This window comes from Anser brachyrhynchus, assembly GCF_964034855.1.
Source record: "Anser brachyrhynchus genome assembly, chromosome: 12".
NCBI classification, from domain to species: Eukaryota; Metazoa; Chordata; class Aves; order Anseriformes; family Anatidae; genus Anser; species Anser brachyrhynchus.
This window is the reverse complement of record NC_137707.1, coordinates 14,735,697-14,755,737: the sequence shown is the minus strand read 5'-3', so window position 1 is coordinate 14,755,737 and position 20,041 is coordinate 14,735,697. Positions and strand designations below refer to the sequence as shown.

Here is a 20,041-nt window from a genome sequence, read left to right as displayed (position 1 = left end):
TGCTCTGTGAGAGAGAACTTCTGTAGAGGAAGGCCAGGTTCAGCTGGTGCAAGAAAGGGATGAATGAACAAGTTGTTCAAGTCTGTTTCTTTTTTTTTTTCTCCACTAGAAATAAATGTAACTTTTAAACAAAAAATATTTATTTATTTATGATAGATAGAGCACCAAATGTATTGCAGTAGGAACTGCCGCTTGCGGGGAAGTTTAATTGCTGCCACTATTTTATTTCACAAGCTGGTGAGTGCTGTTGTGTGCATGCAAAAGGTTGATGCGCAGGGACACGATGCAAATCAGGCAGAGGCTGTGGTTATATAATCTGCTGGTGGAGGGCAGGGGGAAAACCAAACAGCTGCATCTGACCAAAAATAGAGGGTCTGTGACAAGAGCCGCATGGCTTGAAGATAATGTTGAGAGCCTGAGGAAGAACCAGAGGGAGATAGGTATTAAAGTCAAAGCTGGTGTCACCAAATGCAGCGTTGCCTGGCCATTAAGAGTAACGCTGATTAAGATGGTAATGTTCAAATGTGTTGTGGTTTTTCATATTATGCTGGCAAAATGGAGTCTTGCCTCTTTGGGTAAAGCTTGACCAGGAGGAGGCCATTTGGCAAAAGCCAAAAAAAAGTTCTCCTATGTGCTGTGGTAGTTGCACCTGATCTAATCTTGTAACTTTCACGATTTGGTGTCTGGTTCTTGGCTCACTGTGTAGGGTATCAAGAGGTGCTCATGCAGCCATTTGAAAAACATCCCCCGTTTGACCAAATGTCACTTATTTCATGTGTGCATTCATCCTGACGTGCCACTTTCTGTTCCCCTCCCTCCAGTCTGATGGTGTAAATCTGAACACGTGCTGAGAGCCGGGGTGTGGGAGGTGGGCTGGGTACAGAAAATGTTTGTGCTGATCCTTTTATCTTACAGATTTATGAAAATTGGAAATAAACCTTTTCTTTCTTGAAAGCAAAAAGTAGCCCTCTGCTGAAAACATGACATCTTCCTTTTGCTTGTACCCTACAATTGCAAATTTAGTATTGTTGCTGTTGAATGAGTGAGAAATAAGAGCAGATTGGGCCTGGGTCAATCGCAAGCAGCAATTTGGCCGTTCACAGCAATAACGTAACTATGGGAGTTGTTGCCTAAAGCTGCCCTAGTGGGCCAGGGAAGTGCGTGGAGCAGAGCTGGCAGGCAGCCCAGCCTGTAAAACGACATCCTCGTCCTTGCATTTGTCCAGGCATGCCGTGGGGGTTCAGATGACAGTGGAATTCAAGAGGAGTGAAATGATCAGCAAGGCGAAGTAAAATCGCAAAGCGGGAGCAAGCCCATCAATGAGCCGCTGTTCGGTTCTGCCTCTAGCACAGCCATCTCTAAGTACGGCTGTGAAACGCTGGCAGTGAGGTCGTGCAAAAATGTGCCGAGCTGTTCAAAGTCTTTCAGGGAAGATGAGTTCAAAGCTGAAGAACAGCAGAGCTGATCGGTAAGAAAGCTTTCTGTCTGTGCTGCCGGCTGCACGTCTCTCAAGCTGACTGAACAGCTGAACTTAATCATTTACATGGCTCTTCTGATTAAATGTCTCCCTGACACTGAATGCTTATGGCTGCTCGTCAGACAAAGGGCAATAGGTGTGATATGAGTTATTTTTGGCAGTTTTTGTTGAGAGGGCCGGGCTTTGTTTCTGTGTACCTGGGGGAATGGGAGAAGAATCAGCTTTCTGGGAACATGAGTGCAATGATGGGAACACAACCAGTGATCTTCCAACATCATGGTCATAAAAATGGGAATCTCATTTTGGTTTGGTTTGGTGTGTGTGCTTTTTTGTTGTGTTGTGTTTCTTAAAAGCAGAAACAAATACTTCATTTGAGCATGCAGAAAGATGTTCATAGGTAGAAACGTGAGCAGGTACCTATGGCTAATACATCACCCTCAGAACTACAGAGTGAAATTATTCGTATTAATATTTAGATTGACAGCAATTGTTTGTTTGAAAATGGCTTCTTAGGCTGCTTTTTGGAGGTTATTCATCACGTCTGAAAATGATATATATTTTTAATATAGCAAGATATTGCTAGATGGAGTAGGGCTTTCTGTTTGTTTTTTAATGGGTTGGTGGAGGAAGTTATATTCAAAATCTTATAAGTGTTCATCTCTGGACTTGCTTTTAGGTTCTTTCAAACCTATTTTTTTTTTAATAGATGAGCTTATTCAGGATTGCAAGAGGCAAATATCTCTCAATTCACCGCTTAGCAAGAGTCTTTGTGTTTCAGTGGTTGCTACCTTTCTTTTTTAGGAGCCAATGCCGTGAGATTTTTTTTTCTAAATTGTTTTACATTGGTTTGGGTGAACAGACAAATTGGAAGGCCACGTAAACAGAAATTCACTGATAAGCAGCATTTGTACCATGCTAGAGAGGGAATAAAGTGTTACCTTGTAACTAAATTTGTTTTACAAACTTTTTGTGTCTTCATATCCAAACTAAAAACCCACTACATAACCAGGATCTCAAGCTGGTAATGAAGCCAGGGTGCTTTTATTAACTGGGAGTGCCAGTGGTTTACTGCTTTTGGTGACTGGATAAAGGGTGGTGATAATGTCTACAATAATTTATAAGGATTCATCCATACCTTATATAAAATGCTGTCTAGTAGCTGTTCCCTAAATCAAGGACACAAAGGAGCTGGAGTAACAGCCTGATTACAAAAGGTTTTAGTGGTGTCACTTGGGATAAGCATACTCAAGTGACAAGGCCACGAGAGAACGTGTGGTTTAATGCAAGGAACCACTAAGAAAATCTGTCAACGTTCTGTATTTTGCATGTAGCTACTTTAATTTAGGTCAGAGTTTGTGTATTTCATCAGTGTGAATGGTCAGGTTTAGGCTTCAGAGCAGCAGATAGCAGTACCTTTCAAAGGGGTTAGCATTTCTGCTGGCTGGGGGAAGATTTGATTTTAAGCTGATTAGGTGCCTGCTGGAATAAATACAAGTGACTGAGGACTCTACGAAGAGATGGGAAGTTTCAGGGTTTGCGCGTGACACAGTCGTGAGGCATGCTAATATTTTCTTGCTTGTATTTTGGGGGATCATTCTGGAAATCGGTGAAAAACTGGCTTTCTAGCTGTGCTTTGGTGTCTCCTTTCGGGTTCCATGCCCGTCTCTGCCTGTGACACTTACTGTGTCAGTCGGTTAGCAAAGTGAACTCGAGGGGGGGTTGATAACTCTTCATTGATGCGAGCACTTCTCATTCTGGCTCATTTCAGTCCCATAACATACAGAGCCTTTGAGTTCTGTACATGTGAAGTCTACACTCAAGCTGTATTACAAAACATATTGATGAAAAGCTATAATATTAAAGATTTGAAGTACCTATGTGGTAGGACCGCCTGCTGCGGCACGGCAGGCTTTACCCTCTGTTGTGTTGCAGGACAGCTACTGAAGTAAGGTGTAGCTTTGCTGAGGTGTGAGGGGTTCCCAGACTGGTTTGTTCAGATGCTATCAGCACCAGGTCTCAGCCAGCGCTGTGTTCTGTTTGATAACCAGAAAGAGGCAGGCCCCTGTTTGTCTGCCCTCCTTTTGCTGTAGGACTTAACCTCTCCCCATGCAACCTTTTTGTCTTTGCTTATTGCATTTTTGTCTACACACTTCCATAAAGACCACAGCCCGGGTCACCGTGCTGTCCTACAATCTAAGATACCCATTTTCTTGCACGTGCCTGTTTTCTCTTTTGGCTTGTTTTGCTTTGGCCCTACTTAAGCACTCTAGTCTTGGGAACTCGGCTTCTGTGCAGTGCTTGTTTCAGGATGGAGGCAGACTGCTCCTGGATGTGTCCCTGGGACAGCAGAGTGTTGTCGGTATGCTTGGGGGTGGTGGGAGCTGGTCACGGTACAGCCATGTGGCAGTGGGGTGACAATTTCACTGGGTAGGTCAAGCACTAACCAGAACTTCAAGTAGCTGGAGAACCCTTCATGGAGTCCATTGTCCCCACAAGAGAACAAATACTGAACCATAAACTCCAAAAAGTTCTCATTTGAAAGCCTGCTTCACAATCAACCCGAAATACCAGGAGAGCTTGAGAAGGCCCAGGTATAAACACTGCCTAGTGCTTCCGGTTGCTCTTTGCTGTTCTCGTAACCAAATGTAGAGTGACTAATTCTTGTTGAAACTTACTGTTACAAGCTGGATTTTTTTGCCTGCTTTGTGCATCAGTCTAGTCAGCATCTCTCAAAGCATTCTGCAATGAAAGATTATGAGAACTTGGATTTTAAAAACAAGGAAGAGGTTTTCTCAGCTGAGATTAACTCCATTTGCCACAACTGAAGTACATAATTTTTTGAAACGTGCTTAAGGCTTAAGTAGATACACTTGATTTTCATGTTTATTTAGTCTGTTTTTCTTACATGCCCAATAAAATTTCACGACTGTTACTTCCCTATTTGGAACTGAATTCTGTTACTTCATGGTGAAGCGTGATTGCTCCACGGACAGCCCTTCTACTTGAAATGTGTACACCAGGCGACGGCCGAAGGCTTCAGTTGCATGTTACGTTTTTATTTGAGAGTGCCACCACCTGCACTTCCAGTCCTGGCTGCTTGCTTCTTCCCACATCCTAAAGTTTACGTAGCTGCACTGTAAATCAGATTACTAAAATCATCTCGGTTAAAAATACGACTCTTCTCGTTTCCCCTCCTGCTTTGTATATGTGTGAGTGTGTGTGGGAGGGTACTTACTGCTGAAAAAAACATAACATGTAGTTACACCCTGCAAGCCAGTCTGGTCTTTTTCTGTGAAATGTCAGTTGTAAACACTTGATAGGCTGTATTATTCTCTTGCTTAAGTTAGTGCAACTTCATTACTGCTCTGCGGTTCTACTGAGGATAATTAATTCTCATCTAGACTAGGACTCGGAAAAGATTCATTGACGAGCTGCCACTGTGGAAGAGATTGTTTTTCTTGCACATTTCCAGGATCCTTGCTTAACACAAGAAGATGAGTGAAATTCTGATGGGCATGACAGAGCTGCCTCTATCTAGCAGCATACACGACAAGTAAAATTTATTTTTCTCCCTTTTGGGTAATCAGATATGACTGTGAAAGAGAGCACAACATCATTGAATGTGGGGAACTCCTCCATCAAATGGTGGTGGTGTAAATTATCCTTTCCTGGAAGCTTGAACTTGCACTACTGTTTTGTGTGTTTGTAAACTTGGACTACAAGGAGGTGTTTTTCCCCTGTTCCCCATTGCTGCCCTAATTGCTTTCACAATTTACCCTTTTTATTACCATTTTTGGTGGCCTGCTAGTCAGTTAGACTCCTCATAAACTAATACGTGGCTGCTCTTCAGGGCTTTTTTGGGTTGTTTGTTTTGAAGTTCTCTGCTAGATCTGACATTTAAGCTTGTTGGAAGACATGAATTGTCTCTGGAGAACGTGCAGGTTGCAATGGAAAACTGGAGTTAAATGTCCAATTATAGAGCTTTAGTGGGGTAGTGTGCCACCACGAACGCTGATGGGTTGTCTTTAAGTGCACAAAAAGCAAACTGGGGCTATTGAGTGGGTTTGGCTTGTGAAGATTAGGACTCATTTTTCTCCTCAAGAAGTATATGAATTGCTGCAACTGAGTAGGATAATGAAATTAAAAAGTGGAGCTGCCTATGTTTTTTTGTTCATGTTAACAGATACTTCTGTGGCATTCTTCTAATACCATCAAATTTGGAAAGAGATAATGGTGAGTTGTGACAGACCTGAAAAACAGAGGGTGTCCTTCTCAGAGTTTGGGAATGGAGACAGATTGTATGACTCGCGTTAGAGCACACATGATGTCTGTGGCAATGCTTGAGTCCTTCCTCATGCTATTTAAAGGACTTTATTACTGATCCTGTTTTCACAGCAGTATTTTTGTAAGACCTAGGTCGTGTTGCACTTTCTTAGTACCTTATAACAACTCTTATTGTCTGAACCTGTTTGTTTATGGGCTTACAAACCTAGAATAATACCGCAGTTTGGATATATTTGGCACAGGGCTTGTGTTCAGACATTTGATAGTAATTGACCTTCCTTCTGTGGAGAAATGGGGCTCGCCGCACAGCTGCACATACGCCTGTGCCAGTTCATCGCTGAGAACAACTGGTGAGAAGCATTGCTGGTCCACAATAGCAGTGTGATACGCCAGGCAGTGAGCAAAATGTGCTTTAGAAAATGTTGTTCTGGGTTTTCTTTAAGCTAACTGGAGAACATCGTTACATTGAAGTGTAGCTAGCAGTCCAGTCAGAGATGAGCCAGTGTTGTTTCGATGCTGCCCATGAGCTGCTGTGGGCTCCTGCACTTCCAGGCAGTAGCAAAGATGTGCTCCAAGTGCCGGACCGTCTGGCTCTTGTTGAGGCACGGACACCTGAGGGGGACACCAGTGGCAGGCTGCACCTCCGTGTAGCTGACGGACGTGTTGGGAATACGGGGCGTACGCTGCCTTTTGTGAGCCCGCTAGTAAACACCATCTCAGCAGGGAGGGGAAGAGGGCTTTGCTTATTTCTAGAGACTCGCTGCCTTCGCCATGCATGGTAGTGTGCCGTGCTGTAGTAAGCTGAAGCAAAGCTGAGCTTCTCTCTGTGCTACCAGTCAAAAGGCCTTCGTCAGTCATACAAAACGTGTCTGATGTGGTTTTGTTCTTAACAAATGTTGACTTCTTGTTTTGTTTCTTGGTCTGTAAATGCTTACAGGAGCAAATTACTTCCCATAACTGAAGTTAAACTGATTGATCTGTAATTCTTCACTGCTTTTTAACCTTTTATTCAGGCCAGTTTTCTTTACTCTGCATTGTTATTAATTTTGTTAATTTCCTCGCTTGCCTTTACTGAAGAAGAAGCATTTACAGTCTGCCATGTCAGGATTTTGGCAGGTTTTGGATGTGGATGGCAGTACTTTTCTCTGTCCTTGTGTTTTGCGATGTCCTACTGAGCATCTTGCCTCCATGTGCTTGTGGTGGCTTTTCTGCTCTACCTCAGTAATCTGACCTAGTTTCTGTTTCTTCAATGGTTCCAGCACATATTTTAAGGTCAGTGAAGGCCTAGGCCAGCTTTACTCCTTTATTACAACATCTTTTGCTCCTTTACAAGGATTACTTGGATGTAATAGCTCTCCCATTCAGTTACCTGATTTCCATAACTCCATCCCTTGCCATGGATTTTTGCATAACTCCTTTTTGCCTTGTACTTGCCTTTTGTGAAACACTCATGAGCTTGTTTACTCTCTGCTCTCTTGAAGCCCTCTGTTGGATTTCTTTCAGCTATTCTCACTCCTTTCCATCTTAAGGATTGTCAGGCTTCTTTTTCCCCCTCCTTTCTTTCACTGAAGTTGTATTCATCTTTGTATGTTTACTAGTTCTTTCCATTTAGTTAGGGGGCTCTTCCAGATCAAATTCTTTATATAGTTCTTAATATGACAAAATTAGTGGTAACTAATGTAGTAGAATTAGTGAGACAGTCTTAATATTTAATGTTGTCCTTTGTATGAGTAACTAGCAGATTATTTTAACAAATGATTATAAGGGGAGGGGTGGAGAACAGGCACAAACTAAGATAAATCTTAGTTTGGTTTATTGATTGTGTCTGAAAATGGCTTGCGTGACTTAGACTTCAAAATATATTGTTTCCACAGTCTTAAGCGTGCTTGTGGGATTTGGCATTCATTAGAGGCTAACATGTTCTGACTGCAGGTTTCCAGCTGCCTGTGTTTTAAGTGCACGCTGCTGGGGAGGGATAGCAAGCGAATGCCCATATATACATGTAATGTTACATATAAAATCACACAGTGCATATAGAACTATCTAGTATTAGTCTTAAATTCCTTTTTGTGCCTCTTAATGTGAGGATCATTGTCTGTGTAGTCTATTCCTTGGTAACAGTATGCTTTGTCTCCACTTGAAGATGCTTCCTTCTCGTCTCTGAGGAGATGCTGTTCTGTTCTGTTTTGTTTCCGAATAATGGCTTTTAGTTAATATTAAGATGATTGCTATTAATGAAGCTGAATGACTTGATTAACATACTTTTTTTTTTTTTTCCATTGTGGAAGGGCCTAAAATACATCGCTTCCTGTCTGGGTATTTTTATTTGATTGTGAGACAGAATAAATTTATTTTAAAACCATCTTCATTTTAGGGCAGCAAAGGCAGCAAATTGAGGGACAGTACTGAAACATCTGCTAGAGTAAATATATATTTTTGAATGAGCAGTGACTTTGCTGAGTGGTGTAAAAAGAGTCTGCTAAAAAGGTCTTTTGCCTAATAACTTTTAATGAATCTTGAAATCTGAAAAGGTTGGTAAAGTGTTAATATCCTATCCAGCACTAAAATAAAATAAAATAAAAAAGAGCTAATATCCTGAGATACAATTAATGCCATCCGATTTGCATTTACGGAAAATCATCAGATGAACATGGTGTCTTATCATTACATTTGATAATGAAACATTTCTTTTTTGTGGAAATATATAGGTTTCTGCCTAGTGGTCCCCTACTTCTGGAAAAAAATATTAAAAACAAACAACGCTAGAAACTGCACAATTTTAATTTTAATGGGTGAAAAGCTCTCCAAGTGATTCAGCATTAAAACAAATTATTCATGCTATAGAGACAACATTGTTAACAGATTTTTCAGACTAGTTTCAGTATCGAGTGGGAATAATCCAAGTACGTTGAATTCATCTTCTAGGAGATGATGGAGTGGTGAACAACCTGAGGTCTCCTTCATGCTTTGTATGATTTTAGAGGGAAGGATCCCTTTTACAAGGGAAATTAGTGGAAGCGTAGCGATTACAAAATAAGGAAAAAGGTGTGTTTCCTACTTATTTCCAGGACAAATGTTTTGTAGGGGCACTTAATCCAATATTGAGAAGCAGGGCAAGAATATCTGCATTGGTTCTGTGGGACAAAGCTGCTGATTTTGTTAACTGGACTTGCACTCCCTCGCGGTTGCTTGTTTTTCTTTGGAATATTTCCTGTGTTTGGGATAAGTTTGTGAGATCTGGGAATACTTTGCCTTTTTTATGCTGAACAGCTTGCGCTCAAACTTTGCGAGACTCAACTTGAAAAAATGCTGTTCTGTAGGATGGGCACTTGAAAGTTTTCTGAGCAACCAAAAAGGCCTTTGGAATAAGATTCTTCCTAATATCTTTAATAATGTTCCTTGTTAGGCCTCTTTTGGTTAAATGCTTTGGGTTGTTTGTCATCTTCATTGGAGTTTGAGACATTGTAAGATGCTTTCCAATGTTAAAGGAGATAAATACTGTGCATATGATATTCCCATGCTTATAAGTATTGACTAGTGGGATTGCAGAAAGTGTAGTGTTTGTTCATATTAATATAAAAAGATTAAATATTTAATGGATTATTATCACTACATTCAATTCATAATTAATTTATGAAAGAAGAAGTTTGAGTTGAGCATTTCATCTTAGATTCTTTCAATATTTTAAACCCGTATTCTATGTGTATTACATTTTAAACCACTAAAGATGTGGATAAACTGGAATGTGGTTGAAAACTAGATTTATGAAAGAAAACTTAAGCTGTAGTCATATCTATCTATAAATAAATAAAGGGGATCTAAAATAATGAACTTTATTTTGTGTGCCTAGTATAGTAAGAAATGTCTAGGATGTTTCCCGGACACGTCCTGTTTTCAACAAAAGATCTTGTGACGTTTTTCAAGTATTGCATTCTGACTCTGTTCCTCTTTTTTCTTCTTCCTTTATTTATTTTGTTTTCAGATCTTGAGTCAGATGACTGTGCATCCATATACATCTTCAATGTAGACCAACCATCATCGTCTGTAAATCAGCCAATTTGTATTCCTCGCCATGGACTGCAGTCTCACTCCTCTCCTCTGTCACCACCTACAAGACTTCAGAGTCACAAGAACTATGAAGGAACTTGTGAGGTACCAGAATCCAAATATAGTCCACTAGGTGGACCCAAACCCTTTGAGTGCCCTAGTATTCAAATTACATCAATTTCACCTAACTGTCATCAGGGGATTGAAGCCAATGAAGATGAATTGCACACAAATGGCACAGAAAATGAGTATATGGAAAGGCCTTCAAGGGACCATCTCTATCTTCCTCTTGAGCCATCATACAGGGAATCATCCCTTAGCCCAAGCCCTGCCAGCAGCATTTCCTCCAGAAGTTGGTTTTCAGATGCTTCCTCTTGTGAATCCATTTCCCACGTTTATGACGATGTAGACTCGGAGTTAAATGAAGCAGCTGCTCGATTTACCCTTGGCTCTCCTTTGGCATCTCCTGGTGGTTCTCCAAGAGGTCCCAGTGATGAATCTTGGCAACAGCCATATGGATTTGGGCATGCCTTGTCACCTCGACAGTCTCCCTGTCATTCTCCTAGAACTAGCATTACAGATGAAAATTGGCTAAGCCCTAGACCAACATCAAGGCCCTCATCAAGACCTACATCTCCCTGTGGGAAACGACGACACTCCAGTGCTGAGATTTGCTATGCTGGTTCTCTCTCTCCTCACCATTCTCCAACTCCATCGCCTGGTCATTCTCCCAGAGGAAGCATAACGGAAGACACATGGCTGAACACGTCCATCCATAATGTACAAGGTCTTAACTCTGGCCTTTCACCATTTCAGTGTTGTACAGAGACTGATATTCCTCTTAAAACAAGAAAGACCTCAGAGGATCAGACTGCCACTTTATCTGGAAAAATCGATATCTGTCCTGAAGAACAGGGTAACTTATCATCATCCCTGGAAACTGCAGTAGATGACTGCTCTGGATCTCAACACACCTTGAAAAAAGACTTGCCCGGAGACCAATTTCTTTCTGTTCCTTCGCACTTTACTTGGAACAAACCAAAGCCTGGTCATACTCCTATATTTCGGTAAGTGGTAAGAAAATCTCTGAGTCCTTCAGAAGGCTTCCCTCCCATGCATCCTGTATACACATACTAATGCGCTAATATTTCTGTGATGCGTTAAGACTTCTTAAAGAAAACTTCTTGTGGACAGGTAAACAATATAATAGGAACAAAAGCAAGTTGAGACTCCAAATACCCATCTGCTTCTCCTTTTAAAAATATAGTAGATGCGCTGTAACATAGGAACTGACTGGAGGGTGAAGCTACCCTTTGCTTGACCGGTTCTGTGTAGATGTTTTCTAAGAAAGTTATGTTATGTAAAGCAAATATCTGTATAAAAGCACACTGTGTGTGTGAATCTTGGTGTTCCCATACTAGTCTGCCTTGATTTTAAAATAACTAATTAAAGTAGTGTCATTCTACAGAGGCAGTGCTTAAGATTTGCTCTTCAAGGGCGTTGTGGATGAAGGAATCAGTGTGGTGGATGAAGCAATTTCTCTCTTTTAGTCGGGGAGCAAAATCAAGAGCTGATGACTTGATACAGAATGTCAGAAGTTAGTTAAATGCTGACATTTCTCAAAAATATAAAACAGGTACACATGCAGAAAGCGGCAAAGACTACACCTATTCACAAGTAAGCTGAATAAAATGATACATTGGCTGCCCAAAATTTAGCCTGACTATTGAACTAGTGGAAATGGTTGCATTAGCAGCTATTATCTGTATGAAAAGTCAAACTACTTAGCATTTGTAGCTTGTTCCAGAGGTACCGTGAGACCAGGCGTCTTCAGTATACTCCAATATTTAATTCTGTTGTATAGTATTTTGATTTAGCTACTTACGAAGCAGGGAAGCTAAGTTCACTCTTACCCTTTAGGAATAAAAATTAAATGTAGGGAGATCCACTGTTGAAGTAGTTTATAGCAGTGACCAAAAGCAAGCACCTCGGTTGTCATAAAGTTGGATACTAATTGCAATGTATATATTCATCACATATTATATATGCACTATATATAGCATTATATCATAATATAAATTATAAAATATATCATAAATTACAGGATATGTCAGTACGTAATATTTGTTTGACCAATACCTTGGCAGATTAGCACTCTTTCAATTGTAGATTAAATTGGTCATTTTTCAGTATATTCAGCAATGAAGTTATTTGGTCATTTTATTTATTACATTCTTACTCTTGTTTAAGACACCTTTTTTTGTTTTCTTTTAGTTCCCTTAGGAGGAAGGATAAGAACTGACTTTGTGTATTTCATGTTTCCATCCCCTCCACTTAGAAAATCCCTTTCTTATTGGGATCTTGTGGTAGAGATGGCAGATCTGACCTTGCCATTTGATTGTTGCCCCATTGTTTCATGAAGATGCTGAGTTTTATTCTTTTTTTCATGTCTACTGTTAGAGCTTGAATTTCATCCACTGAAAATACTCTTTTCCCCAGTAAATCTTTCAAAGACCTATTTCTAGGTTCTTGTATAAAGTAGTTTCAGATTTCTTTTATGAATTTGATTATTTTTTTCTTTCATTCCTTCTCAAATTCTGTATTACCTGTTTGAAGAGCAACATAGATGCTTCAGGATAGCCTATGTCAGTATAGGCTAGGTAGTAGTCCAGGAGAATGCCAGAGAAAGTGTTTCTTCCTAGAGCCTATTCATATGCAAATATCTAAATGTGATCCAGTTGCTCATGGTGAGGTACCATCTGAAAACGGTTAGTATGCTCACGTGAGTTATCTTAAGTGCATCCTTAAGTCATTAAAACTCTGTGGAATTCCCATTTAGTAGGTATTTAGTAAATATTTATGAAATCATGTAATATTGGGAAGTTCATCAAGACTGATCCCTTCTAAAGTTTTCTTGTGTAGATTCCAGCCAGCTGCCTCAAGTACAAAGCTGCTGTTTTAGAAAGACAAGTAGCAAGTAGTGTTTTGAAGTGATACATAAATAAATTGTTTCACAGAAACTGATGTTCTCCATTACAATGCCTACAGTTAGACATCTTAGATCTCCAGAAACCAGGGGGGGGAAACAAACTGTTTTATAAGGCTTTTTTTTTTTTCAGGTTGATCTAGGAGAATGAAAACATTGTATGGACAACCCAGAAACTAGTAATGAGAAAAGATTATAATGTAATTTAATACTCAGGATGGGGATTTTTCACTAAAAGTACAGTTCATAAGAGCTGAGCAACATTTAGTGTTAAAATCCACAGATATGGTGCTCTGCAGTTAATTAGTTCTGATTAAGAACTACTTTATAAACTGACGGTTTCCTTCAGAATGCTGTGCCACAGGTTCAGTCTGGAGCACCATGAAGTGATGGGGTACCATGCAGTATCTTGGTTGCAGTGGTGGTGAACAAGTGGGCTGTGACACATGCATGTACAGTTCAGGAATCTCTTTAGTGGTGGATGCTTAACGGCAACTTGAGAGTACTTTACCTGCAGTTATATGGCAGTTTCCACTGAAAGCTAAGATTGCTGACTATGTTAACCTTCTTTTTTGGGAAAAAAGTAGTGTAAATATAGTGGCAGGTGGTAGAACGCTTGAAATAGTTAGTTCTCTTGTCTTTCTCTTGAAAGTCTGTGGAGCAGAGAGGAACAGAATTGTTCTATTTTTAGCATAACAATTGGGATCTCAGTCTTTAATTTTAAGAAGAATAAGCCTTTTAATTCGATTGGACTATAGACAAACTTACTCTGGTACATAGTTATCCATCTGTTTTTTGTTACATAGAAATAACACCAGTTATGCTGTGTTAGCAAAACTTTAAAGTGAAAATATTTGCAAGTCGCTGACTTTGAAGATAAGTACCCACTTAGTGAGACAGGCAAGAGAACTTTGAACCTCTTAGATTTTTAATAAGCTAGGCTATTGCTGTAATGTTTACACACCATTAATGAATCCAGAGAAATTCAGACTGTTTAATATGCGACCTCTGTGCTGTACATATGATTCAGCTCTCTCCTTTGTTCTGAAAGATAGAATATAGATTTTACTCGGCAGTATACTGTATCAGTAAAGCATATTTAACTGTAGGTCTGCTAGTAGCAGAACAGTGACATTTTGAATGTAAGCAGTATTTAAAAAAAGATATTTATTGATAATCTGCTGTGGCAACTGGAATGGCCCCCAAATTCTTAACTCCGAAACACGTTACTTTGTTCTGTGTAGTGAAGAGCAATCACAGCTGTGTTTTCACTCTACAAGAACTCTCAAAGAAGGACTGTAATATTGCAGAACAGTAAGATTTGAGATTCTGAAAGGTTTGCTGTGTCACGGCATTGACTTATCGTAACCAACGCTGTTGGTTATTCTTTGCAAAAGCTCAGGATGTGAAAAAGCTCTGGAATATCCATTGGTCAGCAAGCTCTTTCTCAGTCACAGATTTTGATGTTTCAGGAGAGCTGCAAGTGGAAAGTGTTACTTTTGCTGTAACTAAGAAATAATAATTAAAAAATCACTCTAATAGCAGATCTGTGAAAGTTAACCAATGAAAGAAAGAAACTGAAAAAGAGGAATTGTCACAAACTTTTTGAGATCCTAGTGGGTATCTTTGAAAGGTTATAACTAGAATTTGTGACTACTGAGAGGCAGGAACATGTTCATACTGAGTAGCTAAAATGAGCTCTCATTCCACCTGTATTCAAAAACTTTTTAAGCAAGGAGTCCAACAGAGCATTAGACTAAAACTGAGTTAATCACAGGTGCTTCAGCTGAGGTACCAGGGTTAGCAATTGCTCTCTGCACGGAGCCCCAGCTGTCTGTCCAGTGAATTGCCTAGGAGGAGTGCTCCAAATGGAAGATAACCGTTTTCAGTTTTTAACAGGATTATTTTCCACAGCTGCCATTGGCCCCACAACACTGCATGTGGGATAGAAGGAAGAATAAAGCATAAGTCAAATGCAAGCAAGCAATCTTGTTTCTAGGCTTTGTTTCTTCCTGTGCAAGGGAGATACAGCCCATGGAGGGGGCCGTTGCTTCCGCAGGTCTGAACACTGAAACCCAGAGGAATCCATGAGATTGTCATTCTGATGAGCGTTAGATGTCTGTTCATCAATGTGAGCAGCCAGAAGCGCTGTTGTTTTGGAGATCATAGTTGCAGGTGAAGAAGGTATCCATTGAATTAATAGTGTGAACACTGAAGTGATTGTTTTAAAAGTGATGGCTTCTGCTGAGGATGCTACTGAAGGGTTCTTTCTCTACTTCTAAGTTTCCTTTAATAGCAGCTGTTCGCTAAAGCCTTTAATCTTGAGGTGATAGAAGTTTGAGCTTTTGGAGACTTGCATTAATCAGATTATGAAATTCTCTTGGTATTACTGGAAGAACATCTGTAGCTTTACAGATTGGTGCTGTCTCAACAGCATGCTAAGATTTGATTTCATGAAACATTTAGGATGACCATCAGTCATTGTTTGCTGGTATGTGATTTGGTGCTTTACTAGTAGGTTACTGTACTGTTAATAAGGGGTTTACTCGGCAAAGAAAAGGAAAAATTACAGAACCATGTATAAAAAAAACACTAAGTTGCAAGCTGTTGTAACAGTAATTTTGTGATGAACTTCTGTAACAAAGTGTGTGGAAGTGTCTACTAGTACATTCCTCCTCCCTCAAGTTTGACAAGTGAGAGGTTTGAAAAACAAAAGTTCTTATTTCTTTTAATCTTTTAGTCTAAAATAACTTGTAAAAAAAAAAAAAAAACAGTCAGCACCTGATCTAGATCCTGTGTTCTGAATGCAAAGGTACAGATGGCTTTGAAAGCAATAGAAATGTCATCATGCTGTGTGCAAACTGGGGTAGACAAATCTTTTTGTAACGGTACCAAATCTTTGCACGTTTCTCAAAAAGCTGTGTTTTTTTAAACATGTTATAGGTGTCTTAGTTAAGTTTCAAATCATCAGAGATCAGTAGAGTTCACTATCAACTTTATTTACTCTAATTACTCCAGCTAGCAGCTTCAGAATTTATTTCCCATATACAGTGTCTAGTACAGAGATAGTGTTTCTTCACACCCCAGTTCTGACATGATTCTTCCGTTTTAATGTTGATTTCTACCTAGTGGGGAAAAAAAAAGTTTATGGACTGTATTCTGATATTTGATGTATTTATTTAGTGTCCGAGCTTGAAGGTCCATGTGACGTTCAGAAGGTGACAGGCAAGGAAAGTTCTTGTTCAGCCTCTCTCCCGTTATTTCAGTTTGAACAAACCATTTAGATAGTGGAGGCTCTGGTAAACTAACAGAATAAAAAAGCTTACCTTTCAAAATGAAATAAAGTTAGATCACCGATTCACTGTAATGTGTTGCTCTACAGCATTTGCTTCAAAACAAGTGAAAGAGTGGTGTGGAAGCAGAAATGGATTTAAATGATATCATCACAGGGCAGAAAGGTGCATGACACTGTACCCCGAAACTTTTTAGGATTCCATTGCTGCTAAGAAGTTGAGGGTGATGGAGACAGCAAGAAAAATATTCAAAGATAAACACTTAACACTTTGGGTATCCCACATCACAGTCTGTTCCTTAAAGGGAAGCAGCTACAACTCTGGTCTGTTTCATCTAGAAAATAGCAGTTTGAAGCAGCAAGACCTAAAAGTCTAATGCTATGCAATTTATTTGGAAAACTTTTGGAAGCTTCTCCCTCCCTCCCTCTCTCCCTCTCGTTTAGGCATCTGCACATGCATGTGTGCTTGCTCACTCCCTCATGCTGATTTTTTTTTATTTGTTTTCAAAGAATGACAAAATCTTGAGACCTCGTTATTTTCCTGTCTCCATGTTTGTTCTAGTATTCCAAATATTGTTTCAGCAGATAATGGGACTCTGATATGGCTTGTGCTACATTTTTATTAGTTAATTGCAGGATTAAATCTCTTAGAGGTATAGAGGGCCATCATTAGCAACAAATACTTTTTCTAGAGTGAGTTTAATATGTAACTTTGAGTAATATCTCCCAGTAATTGGTATGTAGTCTGTGGTGTGCATGTTACACCAAGCTCTCTGCGGGACCATATCTGTTCACTATGCATACCAACTATTTTAACATCAACTACTTGGTTATAGGGGAGAAAAAGCTTTTTCAGAAATAATAAAGAACGAATTCTTGCATGCTATATTTCTTTTAAAACTATTTTTAGTATCGTCTAATCCTGATGTTTTCTTTCCGTTTTCAGACTGAAGACTTGAGTCTTGTTCAGTAACTATAAAAGTGAATGGCAAGGTCTAGTTGATAACCAATAGTAGCATTTAGGCAGTACACCTTGGCCTGTGGTAAGTAACTGGCAGGACTGGGCTTATGCTGCATTCCTCTTGTTTTCCTGTTTCCTCTTTTATTCTTGACATCACTTCTCCTACCCAGTAAATACTATTGCTGTGGAAGGACTGGTCCTAAGACCTGCTTACTGGGGGAAGAAGAGTCTTGGCTACACACTGAATGCTTGTGGACATGATTTATTGCTCTCATTTCTTACTTTCAGTAAGAAGAAAGGGAAGAACTCTGGTTCCCATTCATTCCCTGAAAGGCGCTTCAGGAGATGAGTTTATCTCAGGGTTAGCTCTCTGCTGAAGTGCACAGTTGGAGGTACTCCACAAAGCAGCAGGCCAGCAGGTTTATAGGTGGCCCTCCTGTAGGAGGATGCCAGCAAGTGGGGCCTTTGCTTCTCTTCCTTTTCTGTGCTTAGTGACAATGATGTTTGTAGTAAAAGGTAGATATATGGTGCTGCAGCCTGAGCCCAAGTCCATCCAGATACTTACTAAAGACAGCCTTTTTTTTCCCCTTCAGTTCAAACATCACCTTCTTTCCCAACTGTGGATATGTTTTCATAGGTTGCAGCTCTCCAGAAGGTACAGCTTGTCTTTTGTGGATCTGTAGCTGTTTGTGTTTGTGAAAGTGTGCATGGTTTTGGACTGGCAGTGGGGTTTTACCTGACTTCCTGTAAAGGAGAAAGGAATGGAGTTGCACTTTCTCAGGCAAGAATACAAACCAGCGTTTGTCCATCTCTTTAAAACCTACTTTGCTTGCCCTGTTGGTCAGTGTATGGTAGTAAAAACTATTTCAATAGAAGCTTATTTTTATTGTATATGTTCTTGTGTGTTACACAGTGCTATAAACATTCACTTTTAAATGTTTAGAAATTAATTTGCTCCAACAGGTAATTACTGACTTGAATCCTACTGTTCTTCATATTAGAATAATAAGTCTGTGAATCTAAGCAGGTAAAAGGATAGGTATGGAAAAAAAATGGTGATACCATGTGGCTTATTTCCCTTTGAGTTTTTCATGTTACTTCTATTGCTGCATTTTTTTCCTCCTCCCCTGGAGCAATTTTGCTACTGGGTGTAAGGGTATAATCCATGGATAAGCTAAGCACACACTTCAGGTGTGTTTGTTGCAGTAAGTCTTTATGCTTAGACAGGACTACTAGTCTTAAAAGTTTGAATCATCAGGTAGTGTTCATCGGAATGATAGTTAACAAAGTGCAGTGCTTACCAATCTTAACAAAGTAACTGTCTGCTTTATTATCTTCAAGTATTTTTTGAAACTTAATGATTTAGTTATGATAATGATAAATGAATTTAAACTGTTCCCTTTAGAACCATTTGAACTTGCTTGTTGATAAACTTGAGAATAAAAACATAAAATAAGAGCATTATGGAATAACGCTGGTAATGCAGGGCCTGCAGTACCTTTCTTTCAGCCAGGGACTGGAAGGAAGAAATACAGCACTACATTAGTACGCTCCAAAAATACCCCCCAAATAAATGTTTAATTGAAGATTTTAATGCACCAGCAGACTTTGGGAATTTTCAAGAAATAGTGCTAGGCTAATAGCTATTCTTATTTCGTAATCATGTGTTAGGAAAATGACATCATTGTCTGTATTTATGGAGAAGTTCCTGTGATTGTACCCTGGCCAAATGGCATATTTCATTTAACCATAGTGTGCACATCTTGATTGCAGCACATCTTCGTTGCCACCTCTCGACTGGCCTTTACCAAGTCATTACGGGCAATGTGAACTGAAAATAGATGTCCAGCCTAAAACTCATCACAGAGCTCACTATGAAACAGAAGGAAGCAGAGGAGCAGTAAAAGCATCTACTGGAGGACACCCTGTAGTGAAGGTAGGAAGTCTGGCTTTCTTGAATCAAAGATAACTTTCTCTTAGATACAGTTACTGGTATTTATAATGGCGTGAGTCCTTACCTTCTTTGAAGCTTATATTCCTTCCTGGGTAAGATTTTCCCCTAAATGTACCTTGTGCAATACAAAAATTAGTTCAGATTTGAACTGTTACTCTGTAAGGGCAAGCAAGACTTGTTCCCCTTCCTACCCTGCCCTGTGTCTTGTCACTGTTTCCACTGCTTTAACAGAATCAAGCAAGCTTTATTGTCTTTTAGAACAGTTTTGTTCAGTACTGAAACTGATCTAAATGCAGTAGTAATTCAGGCAACGGTTCTCCTCTGACTAACAGAGGGTGGTGGTACACAAACTGTTTTGATACCTGGTACTGGTCATTAACAGTTGCTTTGGCTGGGTTCCTTTGTTCATGCTAAACATTTAAAGTGCTAAAGACATCTAAAGCATAGTATATAAACACTTTGCAAACACCATCCAATTGTTGTTGAACTCAGGGATGGATGTAAGGTCCTGGTAAATTAGGTTTGGCTTTCATGTGAAAGCTTTGCCATCATAATCTCCTTTGAAGGGAAAGAAGCATGGTTTTGGTGTCGTGGATATAAATAACTGCGTACACAAGCTGTGATGTGCTCCCCTCTGAGCCGAGGTGTGCACACATCTCCTACCCTATGCTGGGCAGGCTTCTGGATTACTTTACTGGTAGTCACTTATGTCTCCTTTAGTACCTGTGGTGCCAGCTGGCAACAGAACTGGCCCTCTTACTCGCTGGACACAGGGAAGATTGCGCTGGGGAATTATGGGGCTTTTAAGATTCCTTGATTTGTAAGTTTGCTGCATCCTTGGGTGAAAGCAATGTCTCTTTACTTATTCATCTCAATCTTGCTTAATGATTTTTATCTTAATCCCAAAATATATTAAGATAAAAATCAAGTGTTCATTTATATGTCAAAAGAAACAACAGCTATAAAGGATAAATAGCTGCTTAGGATAAATAGGGGGGACAAAAAGAAAATTAATCTAATTACCTTAAGGTTACCACAGG

At 39.7% G+C, this 20,041-nt stretch overlaps 1 protein-coding gene across 2 annotated transcripts in view; it reads left to right on the top strand.

The window, feature by feature from the left end:
* The window catches only part of NFATC3 (nuclear factor of activated T cells 3), a 66,506-nt gene that overhangs the window by 5,371 nt on the left and 41,094 nt on the right, over positions 1-20,041 (top strand). For both annotated transcript variants that reach the window (XM_080553014.1, XM_080553013.1), the window contains exons 2-3: positions 9,744-10,875; positions 18,821-18,983. In XM_080553014.1, coding sequence (XP_080409140.1) covers positions 9,744-10,875; positions 18,821-18,983 — 1,295 coding nt within the window. The remainder of the gene's footprint in view (positions 1-9,743; positions 10,876-18,820; positions 18,984-20,041) is intronic.